The sequence below is a fragment of the Hydra vulgaris genome, chromosome 01, assembly GCF_038396675.1.
Source record: "Hydra vulgaris chromosome 01, alternate assembly HydraT2T_AEP".
NCBI classification, from domain to species: domain Eukaryota; kingdom Metazoa; phylum Cnidaria; class Hydrozoa; order Anthoathecata; family Hydridae; genus Hydra; species Hydra vulgaris.
The window spans coordinates 61738073-61765098 of record NC_088920.1 but is presented as its reverse complement, the minus strand read 5'-3'; the positions used below and the strand labels follow the sequence as shown (position 1 = coordinate 61765098).

Below are 27026 nucleotides of genomic sequence, written 5' to 3'. Positions count from 1 at the left end.
ACAAAATGCCTGGCAATATTAGAAAGCTCTAAATAAGTAGAACTTAAATTCTAGTAACATCACTTTTTATACACTGTGTTAATATGTTAGTAGATGAGGTTTCACAATCAAACACAAAAAAAATCAAATAAACGAAATTTATTTAAAATTTAAAACACCAGCTGTTAACAACCACAATGCCACTGTAGTATTCATACATAAAATTTTATATCTAGTGACACTAGTGATGCACATTTTCGAGGTATTATTAACACATTTATGAAGTATTTTTGTATAAAATCTTACATTTATTTTTTTTAATACTTAATACTATAGTAATAATAGCATAATATTAATATAGTAATAAATTATAATAGTATGACATTACTGAAGACATTTTAAATATCTTCTTTATTAAATAAATCAAATATTTGAAATGTTAAAACAGTTATGAATATTTAAAAAAAAATGTAAGATCTGATACAAAAATAATTTGATTATTACCTTTATTTTTACATTGATAATTTAGATAGTAGCAAAATGTTATAAGTACGTTATTTAAATGTTAATACATATTTTGTTACTTAAAAAAAAATCAAACATTAACTCACAAGAACCTTTTGAAGTTGACTTCTTGTGAGGTAACCTTCAAAGATTCTTAAAAGATTAATAAATATAGCCTATTTTGGTTATTTTTGTAACTTAAAAAAATGGAAAATGTATCAAAAAATGTATCAAATAATGTATCAAAACCTTTCTTTATTTTGTAGAATTATACCTTTTTTTAAAAAAAGTATACAAGTTTTTCAAAATATGCCAATAAAATAATCCGCAACTACATTGGCCGAATATTGGCCACGCCGTTTGTGTAAGAACATATTTTATAGTAAAATATTGAGCTGATACTACATAGGCCAAACATTGGTTAAATGTTGACCTAACGGAATAAATTTGCCAATGTTGAAACTTACGATGGGCCAATGTAAGCTTGCTGTCTGGGTAAATAGATTCGCTTTACATAACTGAAAATAAATTTCTGTACTAATGAATAAGATACTTATTCATCAAAATTTATGCATCAATAAAACTTAAAACTTATTGTTTATGCATAAAACATTGTTTATGCATAAAAACTGTTAATTAGACACTTTATGCATAAAGTCCATGCATTTACAAAACTTAAAATTTATTGCTAACTTGAATTTTATCAACTCATACCTTTTGTAAAAACAAAATTATTTTAGCATTTATTGGTTACCAATGAAAAATTTGATAAAAACTTTTAATAAAAATCAATATTATCTATCTAAGTAGTTTTAAAACGATTCACTCTAGAAATTTAGAAAAAAGTCTAGAGAACATTTTTTAGAATCACAATAAAAAAACTACATATATTTCTATTAAAATTTATGTTCGCTTTTTTTTAGACGTTTCTATAAAACATTTAATTCAAATTATTTATTTACAATCACTTCTATACAGAGGGTCTATAGATTAGCATAGAAAATAAGAACACTAATACTCTTGAAAATATAGAATATGAAATAGCCAAGAAAGTATAAAATATAACATAGCCTAGAAAGTAATGGAATACAAAACTTAAAATTAAGCAATCAAGATAAAGTTAACAAATGTTTAATTTTATCTTGATTGCGACTTGCATTTCCTTTGACAATAGCTCCATTAACTGACTGGCACAAACTATTATTAGTTTCTTTCAGGGTTCTTTCAGAGTATTAGTTTCTTTTATTTAATAAAGAAACTTTAATTCTATAAATAGTTATCAATAGCATCATCAATATATTTATTTGATGTAAAAACAAACTCAAATTTTGTTTGAAATAAAATAAATATCCCATCTAAACGTTTTTGCATGCAAAATATTTGAGTGACGGGTAAAACTGGCATTCAGAACAGTTCTTTTTCCAAAATATTCTGTTGACAGTTGCTCACAATTCTTTTTTTTTATTTTTTATTTTTCTGTTTTTTTTTGAATCTTTTTAATGTATTATTATTTTATATTGCATTAGGGGTCGTCCGTAAATTACGTCACGCTTAGGGGAGGAGGGAAGGAAATTGGCGATTTTGTGACAATTTGATTTGAAGTTGAGAGATTTATAGATATTATTATATTTAAAATTGTTTTGCATTTTGTAAAATTTTGCAACCCCCCTCCCTCTTCTTTGAAAAACTTGAAAAAATTTTGTGAATGGATAAGAAAGAGATCATAACAGCAAGAAATCTAAAAAGAATTGAACTCATTTGGTGATTTAATTGTAAAATTAAAATCTCAACTTTAAGATTTCTTTTATTTAAATAGAAACATGTGTTTCTGAAATATAACTACGTCATTCCACCCGATGTTATTCACCAAATTTTTAAAAAAATAAAAATTAGCACAAATTAAATTTAAGCCAAATAAATTTAAATTAAATTTGTTAATATATATAACAAATTAATATAATTAACTACTTAATTATAATATTTAAATAATAAAACAATTAAATAAATAAATAAAAAGTTTAAAAAAATAAACAAAATAGTTTAACAGAATAAACATTTAAACACAAATTTAAATTAAGCAACTATATTCTACTGTTTTTTAGAAATATTGCTTGCTAAAATATTTCAAAAATAGTAATGTACATGTTAATGTACAAATAATGATTTATATTACAAACAGTACATAAAGTTGCATAGAACTCATATGTTGTATTGAAAAATACTCTAGTTTAATTACTAACACCTAAAAATTCTACAGCGTTACATTTATTAGTCTATAATATTCATTGAGCATTATTCAACGGATATTACCCAAATATTAGTTATAATATTTGGTTGATATCCGTTAAAGTAAACTGTAAATCCGCAAAATTATTTCAAGTTCTTTTGTTTTATATGCAACCTTTCTTCGGTCATATCTTTTAAAAATATTTTAAAAAAATTAAATATAAAAGTTTAAATGAGTTTCAAACCATTCAATAACATTAATTTAACTTATCAAGACTTAAATCAACGCTGCTAATGTTTTTCTAGGTTATCTTTTCCTTCCATAAGTGTAAGTAAAAAGTTTTTTATAAAAGTGATCACAATTTGTAAAGCATGTATTTAGCTACATTGTAAAGCATGTATTTAGCTACATTGTAAAGCATGTATTTAGCTTACATGCTTAAAACTTGTAAAGCTTTAGGTTATGAATATTTATTGGCAATACTGTAAAACATTTTCTAGTGATGCACGTTGGAGGTAACGAATGCTTTGTACATTCGTTACCTCCAACGTACCAGCACGGTACACACTTTCTTAGTTTTGTGAATATTAAAAGAAATATTTTTTAAAAAGTAATTCATTAGAAGTTTATGAAACAGAACGTATGCTAAATTTTGTACAGAATTCTTGTTCAAGTGAAGAGTTCATCCATTTATCTACTTGAAAACCCTGAGTGCCATATATTGATACCAACAATCTAGCTTGTAAAATAAAATGGGATTACAACGGTGAAATTTATCCACAAATGATTCACAAAGTAAAGCCCTCATATAAAAGGCGTATTTGGCCTTATTATATAAATGTATTAGGACTTATTATATAAATAGAACAAAGTATTAGATATTAGGAGTAGGTAATGTTAGGAAACTATTTACAATTTGTGATATGTCAGAAGTTTTTACACAATCTTTTCCACTAAGTAAGTGTACACAGTTTTCAAGTAAGTGGCTTTTTTCCACTAAATGATGACATTTTTAAAGATTACGAGTTCCTGGTATCCACTGGAACATATTGACTGCTGCCTGTATTGAAAGACCAGCCGGAAAATCGAAGTAATAATATCAAAGCTAATTTGGGCAGGCCTGTGCGCTCAACTCATAATGGGTTGACCAACTCCAGCCCTGTTTCTTTTGCAAACTAAATAAGCACTAATATTATGTTTTCTGAAGCAGTTCTACCTTACTAAAAAGCCTAACCAAAAAACAAAACTAAAAAAGGTGGCCCTAAGTAAAAATCATACATTTTCTTTTCCAGTCCCAGTAAAACTTTAAATTAAAAAAAAAAGCCGTGAACAAAAAATCCTAAAACGAACAGGAAGACAAAAATAGAAACAAAGTACCAGTTTATGTTTTGAAAAAGGTTTAGCTTTGACTCGGAGCTTATTCCAAATCAGACGAAAAATCCAAGAAAATTTTTTATGAAAAGTCTACTCAGTTAAAAGTTGACTTTAAAGTTTTGAAGATCCAGATTTTAAAAAAATACAACGGGTAGTTTTAATCTAGGCACAAAGACAAGAGAAATGTGCTGTGAGCACTTTGCAGCAGAGATACAAAAAATTGCTAAAGTATTTTTAAAAATTCAGTATTTAAAAAAAGAAATGAATTCTTAAATATTGACTCTGTCAAAAAACTATCGTTTAACATTAACTTTCCCCTTCCTAAATGTTGAATGTCGAATCATAATTACTATGATATATATATATATATATATATATATATATATATATATATATATATATATATATATATATATATATATATATATATATATATATATATATATATATATACATATATAGTATATATGAATGCATAGTGACATAATGTTACTAGACTTTTACATTTTATTATTACTGTTTTCTTAACAAATTTTAATATGAGCATTTATTATTATTGTTTTTTTTAATAAACCGTACTATCTATTACATATGTTTTTATTTTTAATACGCTTAATACTTCTAAACTTAAATTAGTTATAATTTATATTTGCTTAATTTACTCTCATAGTAAACAATATACCAAACTTGTTTCATGCCAAGTACTTAATCAGTTAAAACAATAATAAATCCAAAACACACCTTATATGGCTTCGAAGTACGCAAACTTTAGTGTACCTCACCTGAAGTGTAAGTTCTTTTTTAAAAGTTGTGTGTGGATATTTAAATTAACATATGGACTACCTAATATCATTAAGTTACGAAAAAAAAATTTATCTCAAGTTTTCTTTACATATATCTCAAAAATTAAAAATACCTCTGAGGTACTTGCTCCTAGAATAATATTATATTGAGGGGCGGATACAAATGGAAATAGGGGTGGAACTTTCCTAACTAGAATACAAAATTATGTTTATTGTTATTTTAAATGACATGGGTTTATTACAGTTATAAATGACATTTTATTTTATTATTTCCAATGACCACTAGGGTTGACCAGTGCAATGACCAGGGTAAAGAGGGCTTGCAGTTTAGACGACTATTTTGTAATAAGAATTAAAATTCTACAAATAAAGGAACATGCTGGTTGTATCGCTTTGTCTTAATCCTCAGCGTCGTTACGCAAACAATGTAATTGCCCATTAATTGGTGGGGCTGAAAATAATCTAACTAAAATTAAACTTGGTTGTCTTTCTCCTGATCCTGAACTGAGTAAGGAATCTGTGAATTCCAAAAGTAAAACCAACACAGCCTGTGAAATTAATAAAGAAGATATACTATCTGCGACAACAGATGACAGCTGTTTGCCTATAGACAATATTGAAATGCATTTGATTTCCTGGTCTAAATTAAAAATATTTATATACTGTGCGTTCAAAGAAGGAAAAGAACATTATTTGCTTTTTGCCGGAGAAACATATACCTAAATTTCAATGGATAATGATTTCAGAATGTTTTTATAGAATTTTATTGTAAGTATTGTTTTCTTTTTTCGAAAGTTTGGGGAATACACAGTCAATTACCGTTATTCAAGCTAATTACTTTACTTCTGATTCTATTTTATAGATTCTATAAACTAGAATCTATAAAATTTCTTGTTTATCAGAATATTACTTTCTGAGATCATCGCGATGATGGGTCAATTGTTGAAATAAATGAAAACTCTTCAGTTATTAATGACGAAAATAAGGAATTTTCGTAAGTCGCTTTGATTTTGAGTGGGCATTGGGGACAATATTTTAAAAAATTACTTCAATAACTGTAACTCTAGAGCAATGTATTGCTCTCAAAGGACAGTCGTACATAGGTATATTTATGTTAATTACTGTGAGTTTCAAGAAGATTTTATTGGTTTTGTAAACAGCCATACTGAAAATTATTTTGACTTAACGTATGAACTTGTGTTAATTGGAGAATTGCTTGCAAACACAATTGCAAACACATTAAAAAAACTTGTCTTAAATTTAAAGGAATGTGTTGGTAAAGGCTTCAATGGTTAAAGCGTCATGCTAAGTGATAACAACTGAGTCGCGAAATTACAGAAAGACCTAACAAACGCAAGAAAAAGTCAATCTAAAGGCCATGCTTTAAACTTATCAATTTCCAAATGTTCGTTTGTACAAGCTGTATAAAATACAATTGGCACAAAAAAATTACTAATATTATTTTTAAAGCTTTACCGAAGCGAAGTAATGTGTTTAAATATTTAAATAAGGGAATGCTTCCATGCTTATGAAGTAGGTTGAACGAATTGATTCTGTGTTAAGTTTTATTTTTTGTTAAATAAATATAGGAGAAACTAATGAATTGATATCTTAGTGGAAAATAGAGGGATTCTTCAACAAAGACCCCATTACTGAAAAACACAACATAAGAGCCCTTATTAATAATTACACTTTGTATATTACCCAATGTGTTGAATACTGCAGTCTCTTCAAATGAGGCTCTTCAAAAAAAGGCATTAGACAAAAAGAATATGCAAAAACTATTGTTAAACATACCATAAATATGTTAAATAAAAGACGACAAAATAAAAAAAACTTCAACTTTATATTTAAAAGTGCATTTAAGTTACTTGACGACTTAGGTTCAGAAATCAAAATTCCACTAATCACAGGACAAACAAACTAATTACTCAAGCCTAAATACTAATGATCCTCAAACTTACTATAGAGTCAATGATTATTTACTGTTAATTGAAAATATAATTCTAGATTTACAGTTCGGATTTTCTGATGAAACCTTCAACTCTTTCAAGCGAAATGCAGCGTTACCAAGGAACTTTATAAATAAAACGAAGGCAGAGTTATCAGGATCAATAAACTAATATACTGAGTTTTATAAAAGATCTGCACAATATAAATAGAATTGATGACAACTTTCGAACAATTGAAAATTTTTCAGAATTTGAATTTCGGGAGCGCAAATGGAAAGACGCAATCAAAAGGCAACAAGACCTACCATTCAAGTATTGTTGCATTCAAGCAATGGAAATGTGTTTAATTTGTTTACATGTATTTTGCAAATAATTTGCATCCTTTCAGTTAATGCTGCATCAGGAGAACGGAGTTTCTTGTTAATAATAAGACTTAAAACTTGATTAAGATTAATAATTGCACAAGAACGATTGAATGATGCATATCATATAGAGATTGCGTCGTAAATATCAAAAAGATTATTGATGATTTGCATCTTCGAAAACTAGAAAGCCTAATTTTATATTGTAGTTTGTTAAATTTTTTGTTAAGTTTTGATTTAAAGAAAAATAAATTCTTAAAATTTTGTCTTTTGACATATATGACACTGATAGCATATGATGGAACAACTATTTCTTCATATAGCTTAATGCCTTGTTATTTAACATTAAATTATAGTTTAAACAAAAATAAAGTTTTTCTTATCTTTTAATTCTATCGCAAGCCCCTTTTAGTCAGGTCTGTTGCTGATTTTTGACTACCTCTTCCCCTTTTCCCTTTCCTAAGGACAACATCCTGGATTCACCACTGATTATATGATTAGTATTAAAAACTCTACAAGAAATTGCACTTGCTAATACTCGCCATCTTTTTTGCAAAACTGTCATGCAACAATCTTAGACAATGCATTATTAAAGAGTATGGCTTGTTTTTTAAATATTCAATCTTTACTAAATAAATCTTGAACACTATAAACCATCAAATTCAAGTTTAATACCTATGATCCACAGGTTGAAGATAACGTTACCTTCAAAACCTAAAGCTGTTTGTGAAGTGTAAAACAGTTGACCAGCAGAAATTTCTCAATCAAGTATAAAAAATATGTTTTCAGATATGCCAATGTTGTGAACAGTACAGTCAGTCATGTGAACATCTACCTTCTGGTATAGTTCTTTTGAGGCTTTCTGTAATATTTCGAATGTTGTTTTTATTTAGTTGGCAGTATTTGCCGTAGTTTCTGAAGCAATTGCTAATGTAATGTAGGCAAAAGAAAATTGTATTCTCAATTAATATGTAAACAAGAAGGTCTAAAATGCGATTGAGTGGTACAAGCTTGCACAATTCTGTTATCTTTAATTTTGATTTTAATCTTTATATGTATAGTTGTTGCGTTCCACTAAGACTATCTTTTTTTTAATTGTTTTGGTGTCTTTTGCAAAGAACTGATCTTCATTTATTTCCAATTCAAGTTCATCTTCATCTTCAAACTTACTTAACTAGCAACGTACATTGTCTGATAAACTGCTGTTTCATTTCTTTTATTCTAGTTTTCTTTGTGAATAGTAAATTTTTGATGGATAGTTTTATCAATGTTTTAGAACTTTCCATCAAAAAAAGTAATGTCACCGCGCATACTTTCTAGAAAAGAGTAGTCTTTTGCATTCATAATAACACCAAAAAACTTTTTTGAAATATTTCGGCGTTCTGGATTGAAGCAGAAAATGTCAAAAAATTTTATGGGATTTGCTCATAGAAATACATCTATTTAGAAAACTACCATCTTGCTTATTATGTTAACATCTTTCAAGTAGCGTTATTATTTTAGTACACTTTGAAGATGCTTTAAATTAGTTTGATATGATACTGTGTAGATAATATGCTCTGTCCAATGAGTTTCTTAATTTATCTAAAGTACTTTACACCGAAGATCATATATTCCTATTTAAAAATATTAAAAAATATTGGATAAAAAGTGTTGCCTTAAATTTGTTTAAGGGTTTTCTGATGAACAAACAGCAATGCATAGTCACCTATGAAAAAAAGTTATCAGCATTACTCAAAATAAAATGAGGTTTTCCCTAAGGCTCCATTCTTGCACCCCTCCTGTTCCTAATATACATTAATGATCTCCCAAATCCTTCAAATATACTAGACACCATTTATTTGCCGATGATACTAAATCTCTCTTCATCTACATCTATTACAGAACTCTATGAAAATCCAAATATTGTACTTGAAAAACTAAACAATTGGTTCAAGTCCAATAAGTTATCCCTTAACACAGAAAAAACCAAAGACATCCTATTTCATTCCAGCAAATAAAAATAACCTTCTCATTAACTTTACTAAAATTAGATATTAAAGAAATTGAGAGAACCCAATGAATAAAATTTTCAGAGACACTTCTTGATCATGGCATCTCATGAAAAATGCACATAAACATGGTAAACACTAAAATCTCAAAAAACATAGGGATTCTCTACAAAGCCAGCACTTAAACGTCACAAAAAATCTTAAAGCTTCTTTACTTCTTGCCAACACAATGCTTATATATAAAAACGCCAATATTGCATGGGCATATACCCATAAATCCATTTTGGCCTCGCTCTATCGAAATCAAAAACATGCTGCAAGAATAGTTTTTAATAAGGAAAAATTCTTACATGCTAAGCCGCTTTTAAGCATTTAAAAGCATTTAATGTTTACCAAAATAACATATTCCGAAATTTAATGTTTATGCTAATATAGAAACTTTGACTTGTTCCTTTTAATTTCTCAAAAAACTTCTTCCGAAATAGCAAAAATATATACGACAAATCAAAACTTTAATGCAGGTAAAATTTTGTGAAAATTTTTTAAATTTTTTTTACTAAAACTATTATTCATTTTAGTTCTAACCAAAGTTTAAATTTCAAAAATTTTAATGTAAATTTAATAGGTAACTTTACACGCCAAAAAACCACTGCAAAGATTTTAAAATTTTATGTTTTTTAGTATCTTTGAATTATCGTAAGGAATTTTAAAATGTGCAGCAGAGAAGATATCTTCTTTTTGATTTTTTTTTTTTTCTTTTTTTTTTTTTTTATAAGATGGATTATATTATTATAGGAAACTCGTAGTAGAAGAGTAAGACAAAGTGGGTTAACTAAAAAAGAACAGCAAGCTTTACATCAGGCGTCCGGGAATAACTATTTTAGTTTGTTCAAAGCTACAAGACGACCTGTTTAATTGTGGATTAGATGTTATTAAACATATTGAAAAAGCAAGATTTGTTAAAATGCCAAAAATAATTGAAATGTGAAATAGTTTATTTCAGAGATACAATTAGGTCATTGCCGTGGACATTAACTAACATGGAGATTAACGAACGCGGAGATTAGTTTAAAATCATAATTGTTTATATATAAACACAAAACAACGTCGTCATATGTCCATAGAATAATACGCTACTAACTTGAAGGTTCTACTTGGAAAGGTCTGACTGCAATTAACACTTACCTACGATGGCTTTCACAAATTTATATCTCATTTTCGTTTATATTTATAACATATAATCTGTTAATGCCTAATTTTTTGTGTTATTTATAGCTAGACATCATGACTAGATAATTTATAAATAAAATTAAAAAGAAAAATTACCACGGTTTTTACTTTGCTTATATTTGGAAATAATAATAATTTCATTTAACTTGCAATTGATTGTTTTGTCAAAACAATCCCTTTAATTAAAATTGAAATAGAAGACATCTATTAATAATGAAGTATAAACATTATGTAATTCAAAATTAGCATATAAATCATTTAAGTAAAAGACGCTAAACTACAAAAAGTCTAAAAAAGGTTTTTTTTTGGACCCCTCTTTGATGATAACTATCATAAAGAAAATGTTTGTGGTGTTTTCACAGACCGGGCTCAGGTAATCTTTGGATGTAGGTTTGAATTTCAAAGACTAATAACAAATGCATTACCAAATGTAATCGTAATTCACTCTACAATTCATCAACAAGTGTAGGTACAGTAAGCTTTTTAGCATGAAGAAATGCACTTTAGTGTCTTCAGCCATTATTGATTTAATGATTACTATTCAGCTTAAATCTTTAGGACCAAAGAGCATATTAAAAATGCCCACATAACATCCAGCAATAATGCATTGTCTAAGAAAAAGCTCTTTTTCCAGATATTCCATCTTTACTAAATTAATCTTGAGCACTAAAAACCATCAATGCATCTAATCTAACCTTTACTGTTGCCGTATAGACTTTCCTCCAATGGTCCAAAGGTAATATTTATAAGTTACAAAAGATAACATTTATATGTTATAAAAGATTTATTTGATCAGGAAAAACATTCCATTAAAAGTTTGCTAATAAATTCACCATAAAATTGAAAAAAAAATTTGAAAAGAAAAAAATACGAGGTATTGAAATATTTTATTTTTCAAAAGGTAAGACTGTTGCAAGACTTGTGGTAACGTTTATCCGCATTGCACTATTAAGGTTTTTTGTTACAAAAAGTCTCTTTTCGTGACAAGAGAATTGCAATGAAAAACAAAGAATAGTCAGGAAAATGTCACACATCTCTGTCATCATCTGAATTCTCTGTGAAAAAATGAAAGCAATTATCCAGAGTACGTAGGATTGTTATGCAGCATAACTGATCTGAACAGAAAGCATCTTTAAAAACAGCTATCATTTATTTGATTTGGCAGCAAAAATCATAACATACGGTTGATAATGAACTTTAAACCATTTTTATTCATAAATGGTGTTAGTATTTATGAATTTTAATGTTTCATGTGAAAATAACGAAGAGTATTAGGCTAAAAGAATATATTTAACTATTTTGAAAAAAATTTATTTTGAGAAAATTAAAGACCATGTCTTACAGTTTAATCAGATGCTATTTGATGATATTATAATGTTAAAAATAGGGCTTATTCAGTTGTTTTTTCACTTCATTTCGAAAACGAATGAATTTAAAGCGCTATTAAAAGTTATTTTAATAATAGCGTTATTTTTTGTATTTTGCAGTAGTTTATATTTATGGAAATGTTGAGATGTTTTCGCTATGCATAAATTAATTTAAACCACGCTTCAAATAGCAAAAAAATATTTTTGTCTATAGAATGAAAATGGTACATGTAGCAATAAAATAGCTATATCAAAAGTTGTTGGTATAAATAAAATATTGACTGGATAAAATAGTGACCGGATATCACAGTAATTGGTAAATTTTGTAGCAAAAAACAAATAAAATATAAACTAAAACTGCCATAATTCCTTAACCAGTAAATCAATCCAATTGAAATTTTATCGAGAATTTGGTGTAATCATATGCTGCACTTGCATTGCTTTTTATCAAGTTGTATGTTGTGGTTCTTATTTTACAGGGATTAATGGTCGCACTATAAAGTCAAAATTTCACTTAATTTGAACGTTTAAAGCAAATTATGTTCCAGACAAAACAAAAAGACTTCAAAATTTATATTGCAGAGTACCTTGATCTGTACGCTATCACCCAATATAAGTAGAGTTCTTGGGTCAGCTAGGTTGCATTATCAGGATCTGTGCTAACCATAATACGAGAGCACAGTATTAAGCTAATTTTAATCTGACATTGAAATTTATTTACTGAACTATAATTATTAGCATATGTGTTGCCAGATTGAAGTAAAAAAGTTCATGCACAGTACCATATAGCAAAATGTGTTTCCAAATTGGTACTGTTAATACAATGCTTTGCAAATTTTGTTAGCTATAACGGTGGCATCTGCAAAACGAGGTTTTCCTATACTAAATCTAAATAGGAAATATTTGCGCTCAATATTGACTCAAATTAGGCTTTAATTAATTATCAAATTTGCACCAATTGACCATTTTGCTATTATTATGACAAGTAAGATGAAATGAATTTCAAAAATGAAAATTAAAATTAAATAAACTCGCCCTCTTTAAAAATTGTATTGTTATTATTAAAATTTTGCACTTTTTTATTCAGTTCGAAATTTTAAAAAATAGAGTATTTAAGAATTTGAATTCTATTTTAGATAAAAAAATCAAATATTTTTTATGGAGACCATAAGTTGTAATTGTTTATTTCTAAAGGCTAACATCCACAAACACGACTGAGTACAGTAAAATATATCGGATAAAGCAGTATCAACACTTTCATCAATCATGTTTAGGCAATATTATTAAAAAAAGTTTATTCAATTGAATCAATGAGTGATGGAAACAAGTTTGTCATTTAAAAAACTTGATTTTTAAGCTAACCTTTTCATTAATCAAAAAAGATTAGGTTTCTACCCTTTTCATATATTATGTTATATTGGTTATACTAATATGTTTAATTTACTAGTGATTGCAACCAAAAATCATTTTATTTTTACTTAATAAGAGAATGATTCTATTTAAATACTCATAAATATGGACGCTGGTGTATGTAAGCATTACCTTCATATATAAATTTATTAGTATAATAAGTCAAACTATTTCAAACCGAAAAAAAAGGAACAGTAGTTGAATACATTATTATTGCTTATGCAGACAATATAATCCTACAAAGTCCTACTCTTTTTTATGCGCTACAAAAATTAGTTATCAAAGTTGAACACTCATCAATAAATAAACCGAATTTATTATCTCCATTAAAAGTTCAGTCATAAAAAACAAAATTAACGGTTTTTACTAGATCTCAATAATAAATTGAAACACCTTGGATTCCTAGGGAATAATTAAGACTATAAATAAAGTATAGCTAAACTTCAAACATTAAATATAAACAAAAGAGTTTTAATTAATGTCTTGAGCACTTTTAAAATTTGGATTTTATTTTGTCAACCTATAGAGTGTTTGTTCAAATTTTTGACTGTACCGAATCTACGAATCAAAATGAGAAACTTATAATAACAATACATTTCTTGATAAATTAGACGCTGTCTAAAGATCAGCATTAAATTTCCTATTCAGAAAAGTGAAGCAAATATTATGTATATATATATAAATATATATATATATATATATATATATATATATATATATATATATATATATATATATATATATATTTATATATATATTTATATATATATATATATATATATATATGTATATATATATATATATATATATATATATACATATATATATGTATATATATATGTATATATATATATATATATATATATATATATATATATATATATATATATATATATATATATATATATATATATATATAACATAGTATGATTAGTATTTAGTTTAAATCTATAAAAGTTATATTTAACATTTATATAAAGTATATTAAAGACCGTTTAATTATAGTTTGGTTATAATATTGCAATATTGTCAAAACATTGTCATAATGTCATTATTTTAACAAAAGTTAAAATATTGGTAGAAAAAAAAAAAAAGATTTAGACTAAAGTAAAAAATTTAAAAGAATAATAAATCAAATGAAGAAATAAAAAAACCATTTCAATTCTAAAGTTCAATAAATTCACATGTGAAAAATAATTTTTATTTGTCACAACTAATACAACCAATTTTTCTGCAAGAAAAGAAAAGAGATTTAATAAAACATTGCAAGCGACATTTCCGAGTAAAATAAAAATTTCAGACAGCTCCAAAGGTTAAAGTTACTGGGAGTTGTAGAAGTTTATAAAAATACTTATAAACATGAAGTAGAAAGACAATTGCAATCAGTTTTGAAACGCAAAAATATAATTAGTTTTGAAAATAAACAAGATTATGGCTTCAGTATGTAGATTAGTTTTTATCTAAGATGTAGAATTGAGCAACCGATTTTGGTTGTTCAATTCACCTTCTTAAATATTTTTAACAATATTTGCTTTTATTTATGTATTTGTGTCTTTTTTATATTTGTTAAACGGAAAAGAAATTTAATTTAAGTTTTTTTTACACAATGTTTTGCTTTTAACTGGTGAATGTAAAAATAACTTTTTATAATTTTTAATACTATTTTAGAGTTTACCTACAAAATCAAGAACTATGAAAAAGGGAGATAGTATGAAACTTGATGAAAAAAGTAAAATAATTTTTACAATATTTATTTAATAAAGTTTTTGTTTAAAGTTTTTAAATTAATGTATATGTATGCATCACATATCAGAATTAGATTATTTTTTATAGTTGATTAAAGATTTACCAAAAATTGCTATCCTTGTATATATATATATATATATATATATATATATAAATATATATATATATATATATATATATATATATATATATATATATATATATATATATATATATATATATATATATATATATATATATATATATATATATATATATATATATATATATATATATATATATATATATATATATATATATATATATATATATGAAAAGACTTATTTAATATCTTAAGGAGAAAAAATTAAACCATAACTTTTGGAATTTATCATAAACAAAATATATTTAGAGTTGCTTTTTGAAGATTTATTTACTTCTTTTTATTGCAATCATTATGAAGCACATGAACTTTTGATATTAATATATAATACAATGCTTAGGTGCCAAATAGTTTTGCAATATACTGTCTGCACTACCTTCAATTTGTATTCTTTTTGTTTTTTGATGATTGTTGTCGATTTTCAATTTAAAAAGTTGATTTCCGCATGTCTTTACCTTCTCTAATATAAGTTTATTATTTTTCCTCCTAGCTTTGTGTATTACCATAATTGGATTCGTTAGCAGCAATATTACTGTTAGGACTTGAGGCAAATAAATTAGAGTTGTCAAATTATTCTTTGGTTGTTAAAAAAAAAACACGGTTTTTTTCTTTAACAATTAAAGGGTCTTTGTCTTTATTTATTTTATTTAGGGTCTTTGCTTTAAATCTCTAACTTAGTTCTGATAATAAGTCCTTCAAGAATTTCTCTGCTGATTAGTTACTTCCCTGAGTAGAATGATTGTTTTTTTATTTCTCAATTTAAATTTTTTTCTTTTCTCACTTCCCACAGTGACATGTCCGTTTGGATTATTGTGTTTCACGATAAAAAATTAAAAATTTTTAATATGATTAAAGCACTAGAACATTAGTAAGTAACTCTTATTTAGTAGGCATGGTTTTTCCTGATTAATTCTGTATCTAATAAATAAATGAGTAGGACCTTTAGTCAAAACATGCCCTGCAACATATCATAATGACTGTTCCATCTAGTCGTTAAGTAAAGGGTTTTTTGAGATAATTTGCGTCAAATAAAGAACAAGCACCTTCCATCAAAGTACTGAGAGCTGTCCATTTATGAAGCCTTTTAATGAGTATGCTAGCTTTAAGTTCCTGCATTACAGATAATTTAGATCATATAACAGATCTTCCTTCTTTAGTCATTAAAGACGCATTGTTGTTTAGAGCACATGCACTACTTAATATCTGATCAACAATACGCAGTTTTAATTCAATCAATACATTTAGTGTATAAGAATACTTTTAAGTGCTTTTGCATAGTTTTCACCAGTTTGTTGCTCTTTAAATAGAAACACTTTCAATGTAAACTTTTTTAGCGCAAAGTATTATACAATTTCACGGACATGCGCAACTCATTTGCCTTTGATGTGCAATAGTTGTTCGTTACGGTAACTTGATTGAGAAGTATGAACTCTTTTTCCATAACTTGATCTATAGCTTCCTTCAGTGTATAACACAGTTGTTTGAAAGACATAAGAATCGAAGCAAAAATTTACGCAAGTTTACCGTATTATTCAAAATATTAGAAACAAATCACTGTTTGATATAAATTTTCAGGAATAAACCACCATAAGGGTTAAGTAAAACCAACTTTGGTTTAACAAGTTCTACCTGACAATGTTTAAATCAAAGGGTTGTTTTTTCCCCATTTGTTTAACTATGCATTGATTGCATAAAAGTTGTCACACCCAAGTTTTTTTACGAAATGTGAGGATTTAACTTTGAAAGTAGTTCCATAAATAAGAATGTTTTGGTATTAGTTGTTTCAAAGACACATTCAACATGCTTTATCCAAATCCTTACTTAAAGTGACTCACATCCTCACTCAATTTGCAGAAGCTTCAATTTTTTTTTCAACTTCTGAATATGCCTTTTTTTTTCTTTGGACCATACAAACAATGTTTGCTTTTGAATGACATATTGTACATTAAAAATCTTATTTTTTTTTTTTTTATATCTGTGTTTATTCTGAACATCTGTTTGTTTTTCTTTGTTTTTATTACTATCCTCCTTTATATAAAAAGTTTTTTTAATAGAAATTTTTCTTATTTCTCTGTTGGCTTTCATGGCTCAGCCTCGTTCAAGCACCTCAGATTACCTGCATCAAATATAGCCAAAATATTGTTGCATCTTTTTGGATATAAAACATTTGGCTAGCGAGATTCAACTATCTTATTAAATGACAACAAAGACATTTTTTTAGGGGAAATCAAAACACCCTTATGCATAAATAATCTCAAACATCTTATGGTATAACTTTAATTAAATGTCTTTATTTGATCTCATCCTTTGAATTTTCTATATGCAATACTACTTTTACGAAATTCCTATGTATAAATATTAAATCCATCATAGACATATTAAAGTATGGCCGGGTTAAGTAGATATGGTTCGCAGAAAAAATTGCTTTACGCTGGTTGCTTTACGTCTTTGATGAAAATTGCTTTACGTCTAGTGATGCTTCACTCTATTGTATTTAATACTTACCGACAACTTCTATAAACAAATATAGATTAGTGTCCTTTGTCGAGTTCTTTAGTATTATGTATTTTTCTGTTATAGCTTTACTTGTTAGCTTTCATATTTCTACTTTTAAAATTTTAAATAAATAAAGTTTAATCAAAAACTTTAACCAAATCAAAGATATCAGTGAAAATGTTTACTGTGTTAAATTTTATTTTGCAGAAAGTATTTAATTTTCGAACGTTTTATGCTGGAATGCTAATTGAAATTTTTAAGTTTTTTTCATATAATAGCCATTAATACATTAAAATTAAGATTAACCAAATTAATAAATTCCAAATTGCACATATTGTTCCCCAATATATGCAATTTGGGTTGTTTACAAATTCGTTCAGTTGTGCAGTCTTTTTTATAACCCGAAAAAGTGTGCTTTGCAATACAACGAACTGTATTAAGCTTCTTCTTGTTGATGTTTCAGGACTATCTGCAACGCTTTGCTGAACCAGCCTAATGTTTTCAGCCAATTGTCCATTATGACGTCCGCCCGAATGTCTGATGTCTTCAACGTTCCCAAAGTCTTCAAATTTAGCCAACATAAAGCAAAAAGTTAGTGCTGTTGAAGCATTGTGAAATCCGAAAAAATTTCGATTTTCTAGCTGAGTGGAAATCATTGATTGTCTATTTTCCAAAAACATTTTTTTCCAAAAACAAAAACCATTTTTGATTGCTCTACAATAGTTTAGGTTGCTATTTTTGTTTCAATTTTAATTCAGACAAGAATATTGTCTGAACTAAAGTTAAAAATTTCAAAAATGTTAACAAATAAAATGTTATATTAAATAATAATAAATAATTATAAGAACAAATATAAATTTCTTGTATAAGAAAATGATTTAAAAACCAACCTCTAAACGCTTCAAAGAAATTATTCTAAAATTATTACTTGTCGTTTGTTTATAAATACGTATAGAATGATACGCTAACTTAGCATTAAGTAACTCGCTTTCTTCTGCTGCATTGCAGTTTTCTAACCGATTTGAGATGATGACTAAGAGCATAGCTTATTAATAGTTAACTATATTTTGGGACCCACTACCACTAGATTGTCTTCATCTAAAAATAACACTGTATCAAACTTTGTAACAGTTATTCTTTAAATAAAAAACCTGAAAAAATAACAAATCATTTAGTTTATTTAAATTTGTTCCCGGATTTTGTTGTAAAATATTTTTAAGATAAAACTGCATTCATTAATAGATACAAAAGATTATATACGCCAAACTTAGTTATGTATTTTTTATGTATAACATAAAGTAAAAATTAGTAAGCAAAGTAAGATTTATAATTAAAAAAAAAAAAGAAGTTTGATGTATTTAAATTTCATTTAAATATTTAATCAATTTATTTAAAAAAAAAAGACATTCAAAATAAAAACAAAAATTTATTGAGTTAATTAAATAACAAATTATTAAAAAGAAAATTTTTTGTGCATGTATTTAGTGCAAGGCACTATGTACCTACTTGTGCACATACCTGTTACAATAAACTTTTTGTTGATTTAAGTTCTACGTATAAAAAACATTTGAAAAATTACAGGTGTCACTAAATTTTTATTTTTTATATCACGTGGTATGACGTATTTGATCCTCATAGCAAAATGTAGACAAAAATCTTTTTTTTTAACCCCCCGATTTTGACATTAATGTAACTTCTTAGATAAAATAGATTGGTTCGTAGTTTTACTATTGTATCATTTCCAATGTTTTGATATTGACATTTTATTTTTTTACAATGCTTCTTGTAAAAACGTACCAACTCAAATGTTTTGATTTTTTTCCGGTCTTTAAAAACATTTCTAAGCTTTAAGAAATTAATTTTGACTTGATATTATTGCTTCAAATATTAAATATTATTATTAAATGGAGGATTAAAATGGAGATTAAAAGAACGAAAAAGATAAAAACTTATTGTTTGCTGGGAGGATAGTTGTGAAAAATAAGTTTTTTTTTTGTTTTTCAAAATTTACATTTCAAAAAATAAAATTAGATTACACTGGTTAAGATAACTTTTCGTTTATCTACGTAAATTTAAACACCTCATATTCTTAAAAAACACAAACAATCATTAAAAGTTTTTTAGGTGTCTGTTTAAGACAACAGTACTTTTTAACCCAGAGGATTATTACAAAAGGATAAGATTAATACTATGAGAGGAACTAGATGGAAAAAAAGCTTCTCACTCAGAGTGCTGATTTTTAAGTTTATAGATCTTTATTTAAATTCAATGGTCTCAGAATTTAGAAATACTGAATTTTTACATACATGCAAATATATTTAAACATATATTATGGTGATTAAATTTATAGTTGCTGGGATTAACTAATGTACTAGCTATGCCTCCCATCTCTTATAAGACGCAATGTTTTTGGGTAAAATTATTTTTGTAAGCTGTATTTGCAGTGGCATCTTGAACCCAAAGTTGTTTTTATCTTTATGTACATCAGATGGTTTGTGTTTCTAAGAATTTGTTTTAAGATTTTTATACATATATTTTCAACGTATGTATCGGTGTTTTCAACGTGATATTATGTTCTGGCGATTCCTGGACTAATACCTATAAATTTCAGCTTTTTTAGATGTATTTGCTGTGTTTTATTTGATACTGCAAACAATAACTGGGCACTATGGATCAATTGGCTAAGTAAAAATGTTTCTGTATATTGTTACAAGTATTTCGCTATGAAAGCCGAGCTTTTTTACACTTTTAATTAGGTACTGAGCTAAGGAGAATTTTGGTTTTATGCGCTGTTATTGTTGGTAGGTATTTATTTCTATATTTATATCCAATCCTAGGTTTTTATATGATGTTAAATTGTCGAGTGATTTGAAGTTGATAAAAACAATTGGTGGTGGGCATGTGTCAAGTTTGTCACTTCGTATGCTCATGATTTTGTATTTTGGTATGTTTAATAACACTTTATTTTTGATGCACCAGGTGTTAACATTGTTGCAAATTTCCTGTAGTAGGGTTGAGTGGTATAGGGCTCCAACAATATATGTAAGGATGTCATCAACAAGTTTGTACAGTTGAGTATTGAAGTCAAATATATTGTTTATATCAAGTATAAAGAGCATTAAACGATCGGGTCAAAGTGCACTGCCAGGGATGATTTCAGCTTCCATAGATCACCATTTTGTTGCTATTCCCTTAGTATAAGTTTCTTATATCTGGTTTTTAGGTACGATGCAATCCACGAAATAAACAATTTAGGGTAGTATATTGATAATTTGGTAAGAAGAACCTTGTGATCAACTACGTCAAAGACTTTAGCAAAGTCAAAATTTGTTGCAATATAATTGTTCTTTTTGTTATTAGTAAGATGTTAGTCTTCTATGACTCGCATCCATTTTGCTTGCTGTTTTCTAAGATGGTGTGTGTAAATTCGATAATAAATTTGGAGACAACTCTTCTTAAATGTCTTTGAAGTAGTGGGTTGCGAGAGAGATCGGACGGAAGTCTGACTAGTCACTTGGGTTTGGTAATTTAGCGATAGTTGTCATGTTTGTAGTTTTCATTGATAAGACATAAATGAGTGAGATAAATAGTGTTTAAACAGCATACTTAGCATATTAAAGGTTTCAAGACAAGTTAAAAATTAAGGGACGCATTTGAGTAGTTTTGAGGAGATCTGGTCGGGTCCAGGTGATCTTTCTTTTAAGTGCTTTAAATGATTTGAATTGATGCTTGTAGTAAAAATTAAGGGTGCATTTTAGTGGTTTTATTTAATTATAAAGCGAGAAATTTCCGACTGCTTTGAACCATTCTTAAAAGAGTAAAAATCTTCGTTTAATTGCTTTGCTAGATCTGTATCAACTGATTAAAATTTCAAGTTGAATTTACACAGAATCAAAAATCAATCTTCAAAAAGTAGAATATACAGAGGCTAGGAAAAAACTGTTAAAAGTTTCCATGTTGCATAAAGATGAAGAATTTTTTCTTAGAATAAATAATACCCCATATTTTGCAATTATGTCAAGTAGCAGTTAAAATGTCGAGTAACAGCGCAGAGATCTGTTAAATTGACACAAAGCAAGAAGAAATTCAAAAATTGGATGATTTTGGACGGATCATAGCAGATATAGAAATCTTTAGTTTCCCGATATAAACTTTAAAGAAGATGGTTTTGGTATGGGTACCAATACAAATTATATCAAAACATCAATACAGCTTAATTGAGAATAATGACTAGACTAAAGGTTTACAAGCGTTACTTACAGAAACTTCTACAAGATTATCTTCCAGGAATAATTTTTTCAAGACCTCCGTACCGTACAGAATTGTACGGTACGAAAGTCTTGAGAAATTATTCCTGAAAAGGTCTTGAAAAAGTCCCAACACTTCTGCTTTAGCAAATATCAAGCAAAGCCGGTAAAAGCAGCACAAATAATCCCAAAAGCAGCCCTGCTGCAGTGAAAATAAGTATTTGACGGAATTTTCACTGATTTTGATACTCCAACATCCTTATTTTCTTTGGCCAGGTGAGTAATACTTGGGGCAATACAAAATGTAACTCAAGTTAAGTTAACAAAAATCTTTTAATCAATAATATTTCTTAAATTATTTTAAAGGCAGCATAAGACATGAAGCAAATCTTACATTGCTCACAACACCTTTTTCAGTTGACTTTGGATTACATAAAGAATCCTGCAATTAGACGCTGGTGGGTAGCTTTGCATATCTTGCACTTTCCATTCCTATTGATAGTGTTTGAACAATTAAAAATGGTTTAGGAAACACTGTTTTTTAAAACAGGTTAACAATTCAATGTGCATTTATACCTCCAAATATTTAAATAGGCATGCCATTGCCATTTGCTATTGATAATATTGATTTTAAGAACAACTCTGCTAACAGGAAATCTGCATTTCATAAAACAACATGTACTGCATTTCAAACTAATTTGAATGCTAAAGGAGAAATGATCAAGATACAGCGCATATAGTATCTTAAACTTGAACATGCACCTGTCTATTTAATCAATAATTGTGCTATACTACAGTGCTAGACAATGAAATAGAAATTTGTAGAATTTCTGTCTATTTTAGCAAATATATACCAAATAGCTCCCTAAGATATATTAAATATGTTAAAAATGACAAAACCAAGTGTATAGGTTTTGAAATTCCAATAAATATTGATGCAACACGCAATTTTGTTTGTTTACGTGACGTTTTGCTTACTTTGTGACGGTTTGAGTGTTATATAAAATTTCATGAATTTTGTAAGTATAACTATTGTACGAAACGTGCTTCATGAGTGAACGGTATGATTTTGATGGAATGCAATCTTTATTTGTTTAAATATATGATACAGTTTTATTTTTTCTTAAGATTATTGTAATTAGATTAGCTTTATTGTAATAATTGTAAGTTAATTGATACAATGGGAAAAGGTTCTGACCTCAGCCCTTGTAAATAACGTGAAATTAAAGCTTATCTTCAGTGTTCTTCAATCAAAAGTAAGGATATTGCAACAAAACTTGGAATTTCACCAGCATCTGTCAGTAGAATTAAACAAAGACTTAAATTTGATAATGGTATTCTTAGTTCGAATTGGAAAAACTGTAAACAAATGAGGAAGACGACGGCTCGTAATGATCGTCAACTCATATCTTTATGTAAGATGAGTCGCAAATCATCCTCTGTCAAGCTGACAAGGCAAAGGCAACTCTATGATGTCACCGACCGTAGTAGAACAACAAGGAAGAGGCTTGTCGAACAAGGATACTTGGACTACAGACCAACTGTGAAGCCTTTTCTGAACAATGCCATTAAGAAGAAACGCATTGAATGGGCATTGTGATTGAACAGCTGAAAATTGGTCTTGGGTAAGTATTAAGTTTTTACATTTCCTGATTTACTTTATTACTCTTACTGTACTTTTTACTAATTTATCTACATGTACATGTATTAAGTATGAATATTTATTGGTTAAGATTAAACAAAAACTGAATAGCAAAATGGTTAAACTTTTTGTTTTGTTTGTTAAGGTCTGCTTTTCGGAAAACAGTTCCGACCTCAACCCAATAGAGGGATTGTGGAACGAACTAAGGTGTTCAATGTTCAATGTACAATGTCATTAATTAACATTATTAATGGCATGGCCTGCCATGCCATTAATAATGTTAATTAATGACATTGTCTTATAATATTTTATTAATAATGATATCAATAATGTTAATTAATGATATCGTCTTATAATATTTAAAACAAAAAGTAACATTGTAATTTGTACATTCATTGTGCGTATGTATATATAACGCATCAGTAATACTCATATTTGCTTTATTATTGAAGACTTTGTTGTAGTATTTATTAGCAGCTTAGAAAAGAAAATCTCAAAACTGCATTTGATAAAATTGGTTTTTAACAGATAAATTGAAAAGTCAATATATTCTAAAACTAGAAAAAATGCACCTCTGGCAACGAAATCAAATACAAAGTATTTGATGTTTATAATTTGTAATACGTCGCTAAAGCAGTTATTAGGGCACAGTGAAATCACTAGATCTTACCGAATATCTAACTAAATATACAAAAAATAATATAGGTAGTACAGCTAGCTTGATTGTAACATATTCAAATACAGCAGAAACCAATGTGGAACATCTGCCTGCAGAAATGATGAATCATAATCACGAAAAGACTGAAACTGTTACTTCTGCATGACATAGATGTTGTAAAAAATATTTAAAAAAGGTTTTGTGCATTCACAAGGTGCTGGCGTTTTTCAACTTTTGGTTCATTTTTATCATGTTCTGCCACGTATCACAATTTTTCCAACAATTTTTCCAATAATTTTTATCTCAGGATAAGATATACCTTGACTCTTTGTTCAAATGAATGATTAGTTTAGAAATAGAAAATATTTCAATACGGTTTAAAGCGAATAAACTTTTTTTTAATTAAAAAAAATAACAAAGTTTTCGTTATTGCACCCTTTAAGTAAAACAAAGAGATTTCTTTTCCAAAATTAAACATTGAAAGCATAGAAAATAGTCGCGAAAGAGTAACAAAACTTCTTGGTGTTCTCATCAACAAAAATTTTATCTTGAATATACATATTGACTATAATATTGCAAATATCGTACGAATTAGTACTTATAAAGGCAAACTAGAAACACTATAAAAGATGAGAAACATGCTTTAAGAATAATAAATTTAAAAAATAAAAATGGGCGAAACCACTTTTGAAGGTATAAATATTTATGTAATATATAAGTTAAACTTATTTAAAATTATATGTCTGTTATGAAAAAAACCTAACTTTAAATATATTTTGCGCACAACAGGAACCTTAATTGAACCTTTATGCAAAACTAAGTAGGAATAGAGTTGCGACTAAAAAAAACCAACGCAATTTTTTTTTTGTTTTTTTTTTATTTTTTTTTTTTGTTTTTTTGAAAAAAAAAAAACTTTTTATGCTGTTTACTTTGTTTTTAGTACTTTTTTAACTTTTAGATGTTAATGAACCTTGAAATAGTCCATCTCAACATGCTTTTTTGTTTGAATATAATGTGTGTTACCGGATATATTAGCTACAACCATTTACACATCAATTTAAAAAAAAACACAACGAAGTATAAGAAAAATTGTGTTTTGTAAAGTTACTCTTTTATAATACTACAGTATTAAGTTTTAATCATAGTAAAGTCATATATATTAGTTATTTCAAAAAAATAGGGGGAAGAAGTCTAAAAATTTTTATATAGTTGACGCCAACAATATTACTTCGTAAAATAAACTAAATTTTTGAAAAAAAAGGATGTTTTCTTTCATTTTATTTTCTTAATGAGGTTAGGGAGGGGGAGGGAAAGAAGAGTAATAAAAATGTTAACATAATTTAATAGGAAAGGGAAGAAGAAGGCTCTGAAATTTTGACGAACTGTTGACAAGGGGGAGGAATTTTGTTAGTCTGTAACAGGTCTTTTTGACCAGGTACTATTATTATTCGTTCACATGCTCTAGCACTGTCCAAAACTGCTAGTTAAATTTTATCGTTTCCATCAACAAGTACGGGAGTTAAAAATCATTTAGTAGTCAATCTTTTATCGACTATTAAAATTAAAATAGATTTTGATTTTGAATACAGGTTACCTACATCAGCTGGCAACTGAAGGCTTGGCAAGCTCAAGAAAACTTTTTAAGGTCGAAGTTTAGCATTATGGCGCCCACTGTATACTTCATATGTTCACCTGCATATAGAATTTGCAGTACAAGCCACCATTTCCAGATAAAGAAATAGGCAAGCTCGAAAAAGTTTTAAAGCAAGCTGCAAAACATACTTTCATCTTCAAACACTTGCCTTACTATCAAGAGACTATCAAGAACTAACTTAAAAAAGGAACACAATATCAACAGCAAAAAAGTTAATTTCTCAGTCCCTCACCTTCAATAAAACACTAAGTCTTGAATGTATAGTCTCCAACCTCGTGGACAGACAAAACAACTGAAAGCATAGTTTGTATGAAACTGTGCAGAAAGAAATAATTCCCTCACTAATCGTGTTGTTACTACCTAAAATGCGGTGGACTCAAAGAACCTGAACAATTTTAAATATGAAATTACTTTGCTTTTGGAGTCTTAACTTTATCTGAAATCTTAAAAATTATATTTTCATTATAGAGTGGCCTAATGTGCCGCTCTTTGAGAATAACTTATAAATTTTGTTGATCATAAATAAACCAAACAAACAAACAATATTGACGACTAGATTGTTGAAAACACATTAATCAAGAACGAAATCTTATCCGAATGAAAAAAATTTATAAAAGGAAAACTTTGCTAGGTTATTTCAAACAGAAGTTTTTGAAATTTTGTTTTTAAAAAGAATTTTTTGGAATTCACAGCCCAGAACTCTTGTAAGTGAATGATCTTCCGCATCAAGATGGCATAGGGGCCCCACCGTAAATCCGGCACTTGACTATCGAATGACAAAGTAATAAAATTAGTTGCTATTTCTTATAATTTAGATCTCGAAAATCAAATATGTTATGAAGCTAAATTTATGACTTCAAGTCATAGAGAAGAATTTATTCTGGGCAGTGTTACTGAACGGAGTTACTTAACCAACGTCACTAAACATACTGTATGTTTAGTAAGGTTGGTTCAGTATCTTGTTGTTTAAAATATAAATTTAATTTTTTTAGAACAATTATGTAAAATTTGTTGACATTATAATAACTTTTGAAATAACATTTAATAAGTTTTTTAATTTGAAAAAACTAAAATTAATTAAAAAAAACCATAAAAATAACCAAAAAAAAAAAAAAAAAAAAAGGAGTATATAAATTTTATTAATGATTTCTTTTAATTTACTTTATGCATTTTTACTTTAATATCAACTTTGAGAGTTTTTTTGTTCTTAATACTGTTTATTTTATATTGCACTTTTTTATT

General features: G+C 27.4%; 1 protein-coding gene across 5 annotated transcripts in view; it reads left to right on the top strand.

The window, feature by feature from the left end:
- LOC136075500 (uncharacterized) overlaps positions 1-27026 on the top strand; it is a 96759-nt gene that overhangs the window by 34166 nt on the left and 35567 nt on the right. For all 5 annotated transcript variants that reach the window (XM_065788868.1, XM_065788866.1, XM_065788869.1 and 2 more), the window contains one exon: positions 14868-14928. In XM_065788868.1, coding sequence (XP_065644940.1) covers positions 14868-14928 — 61 coding nt within the window. The remainder of the gene's footprint in view (positions 1-14867; positions 14929-27026) is intronic.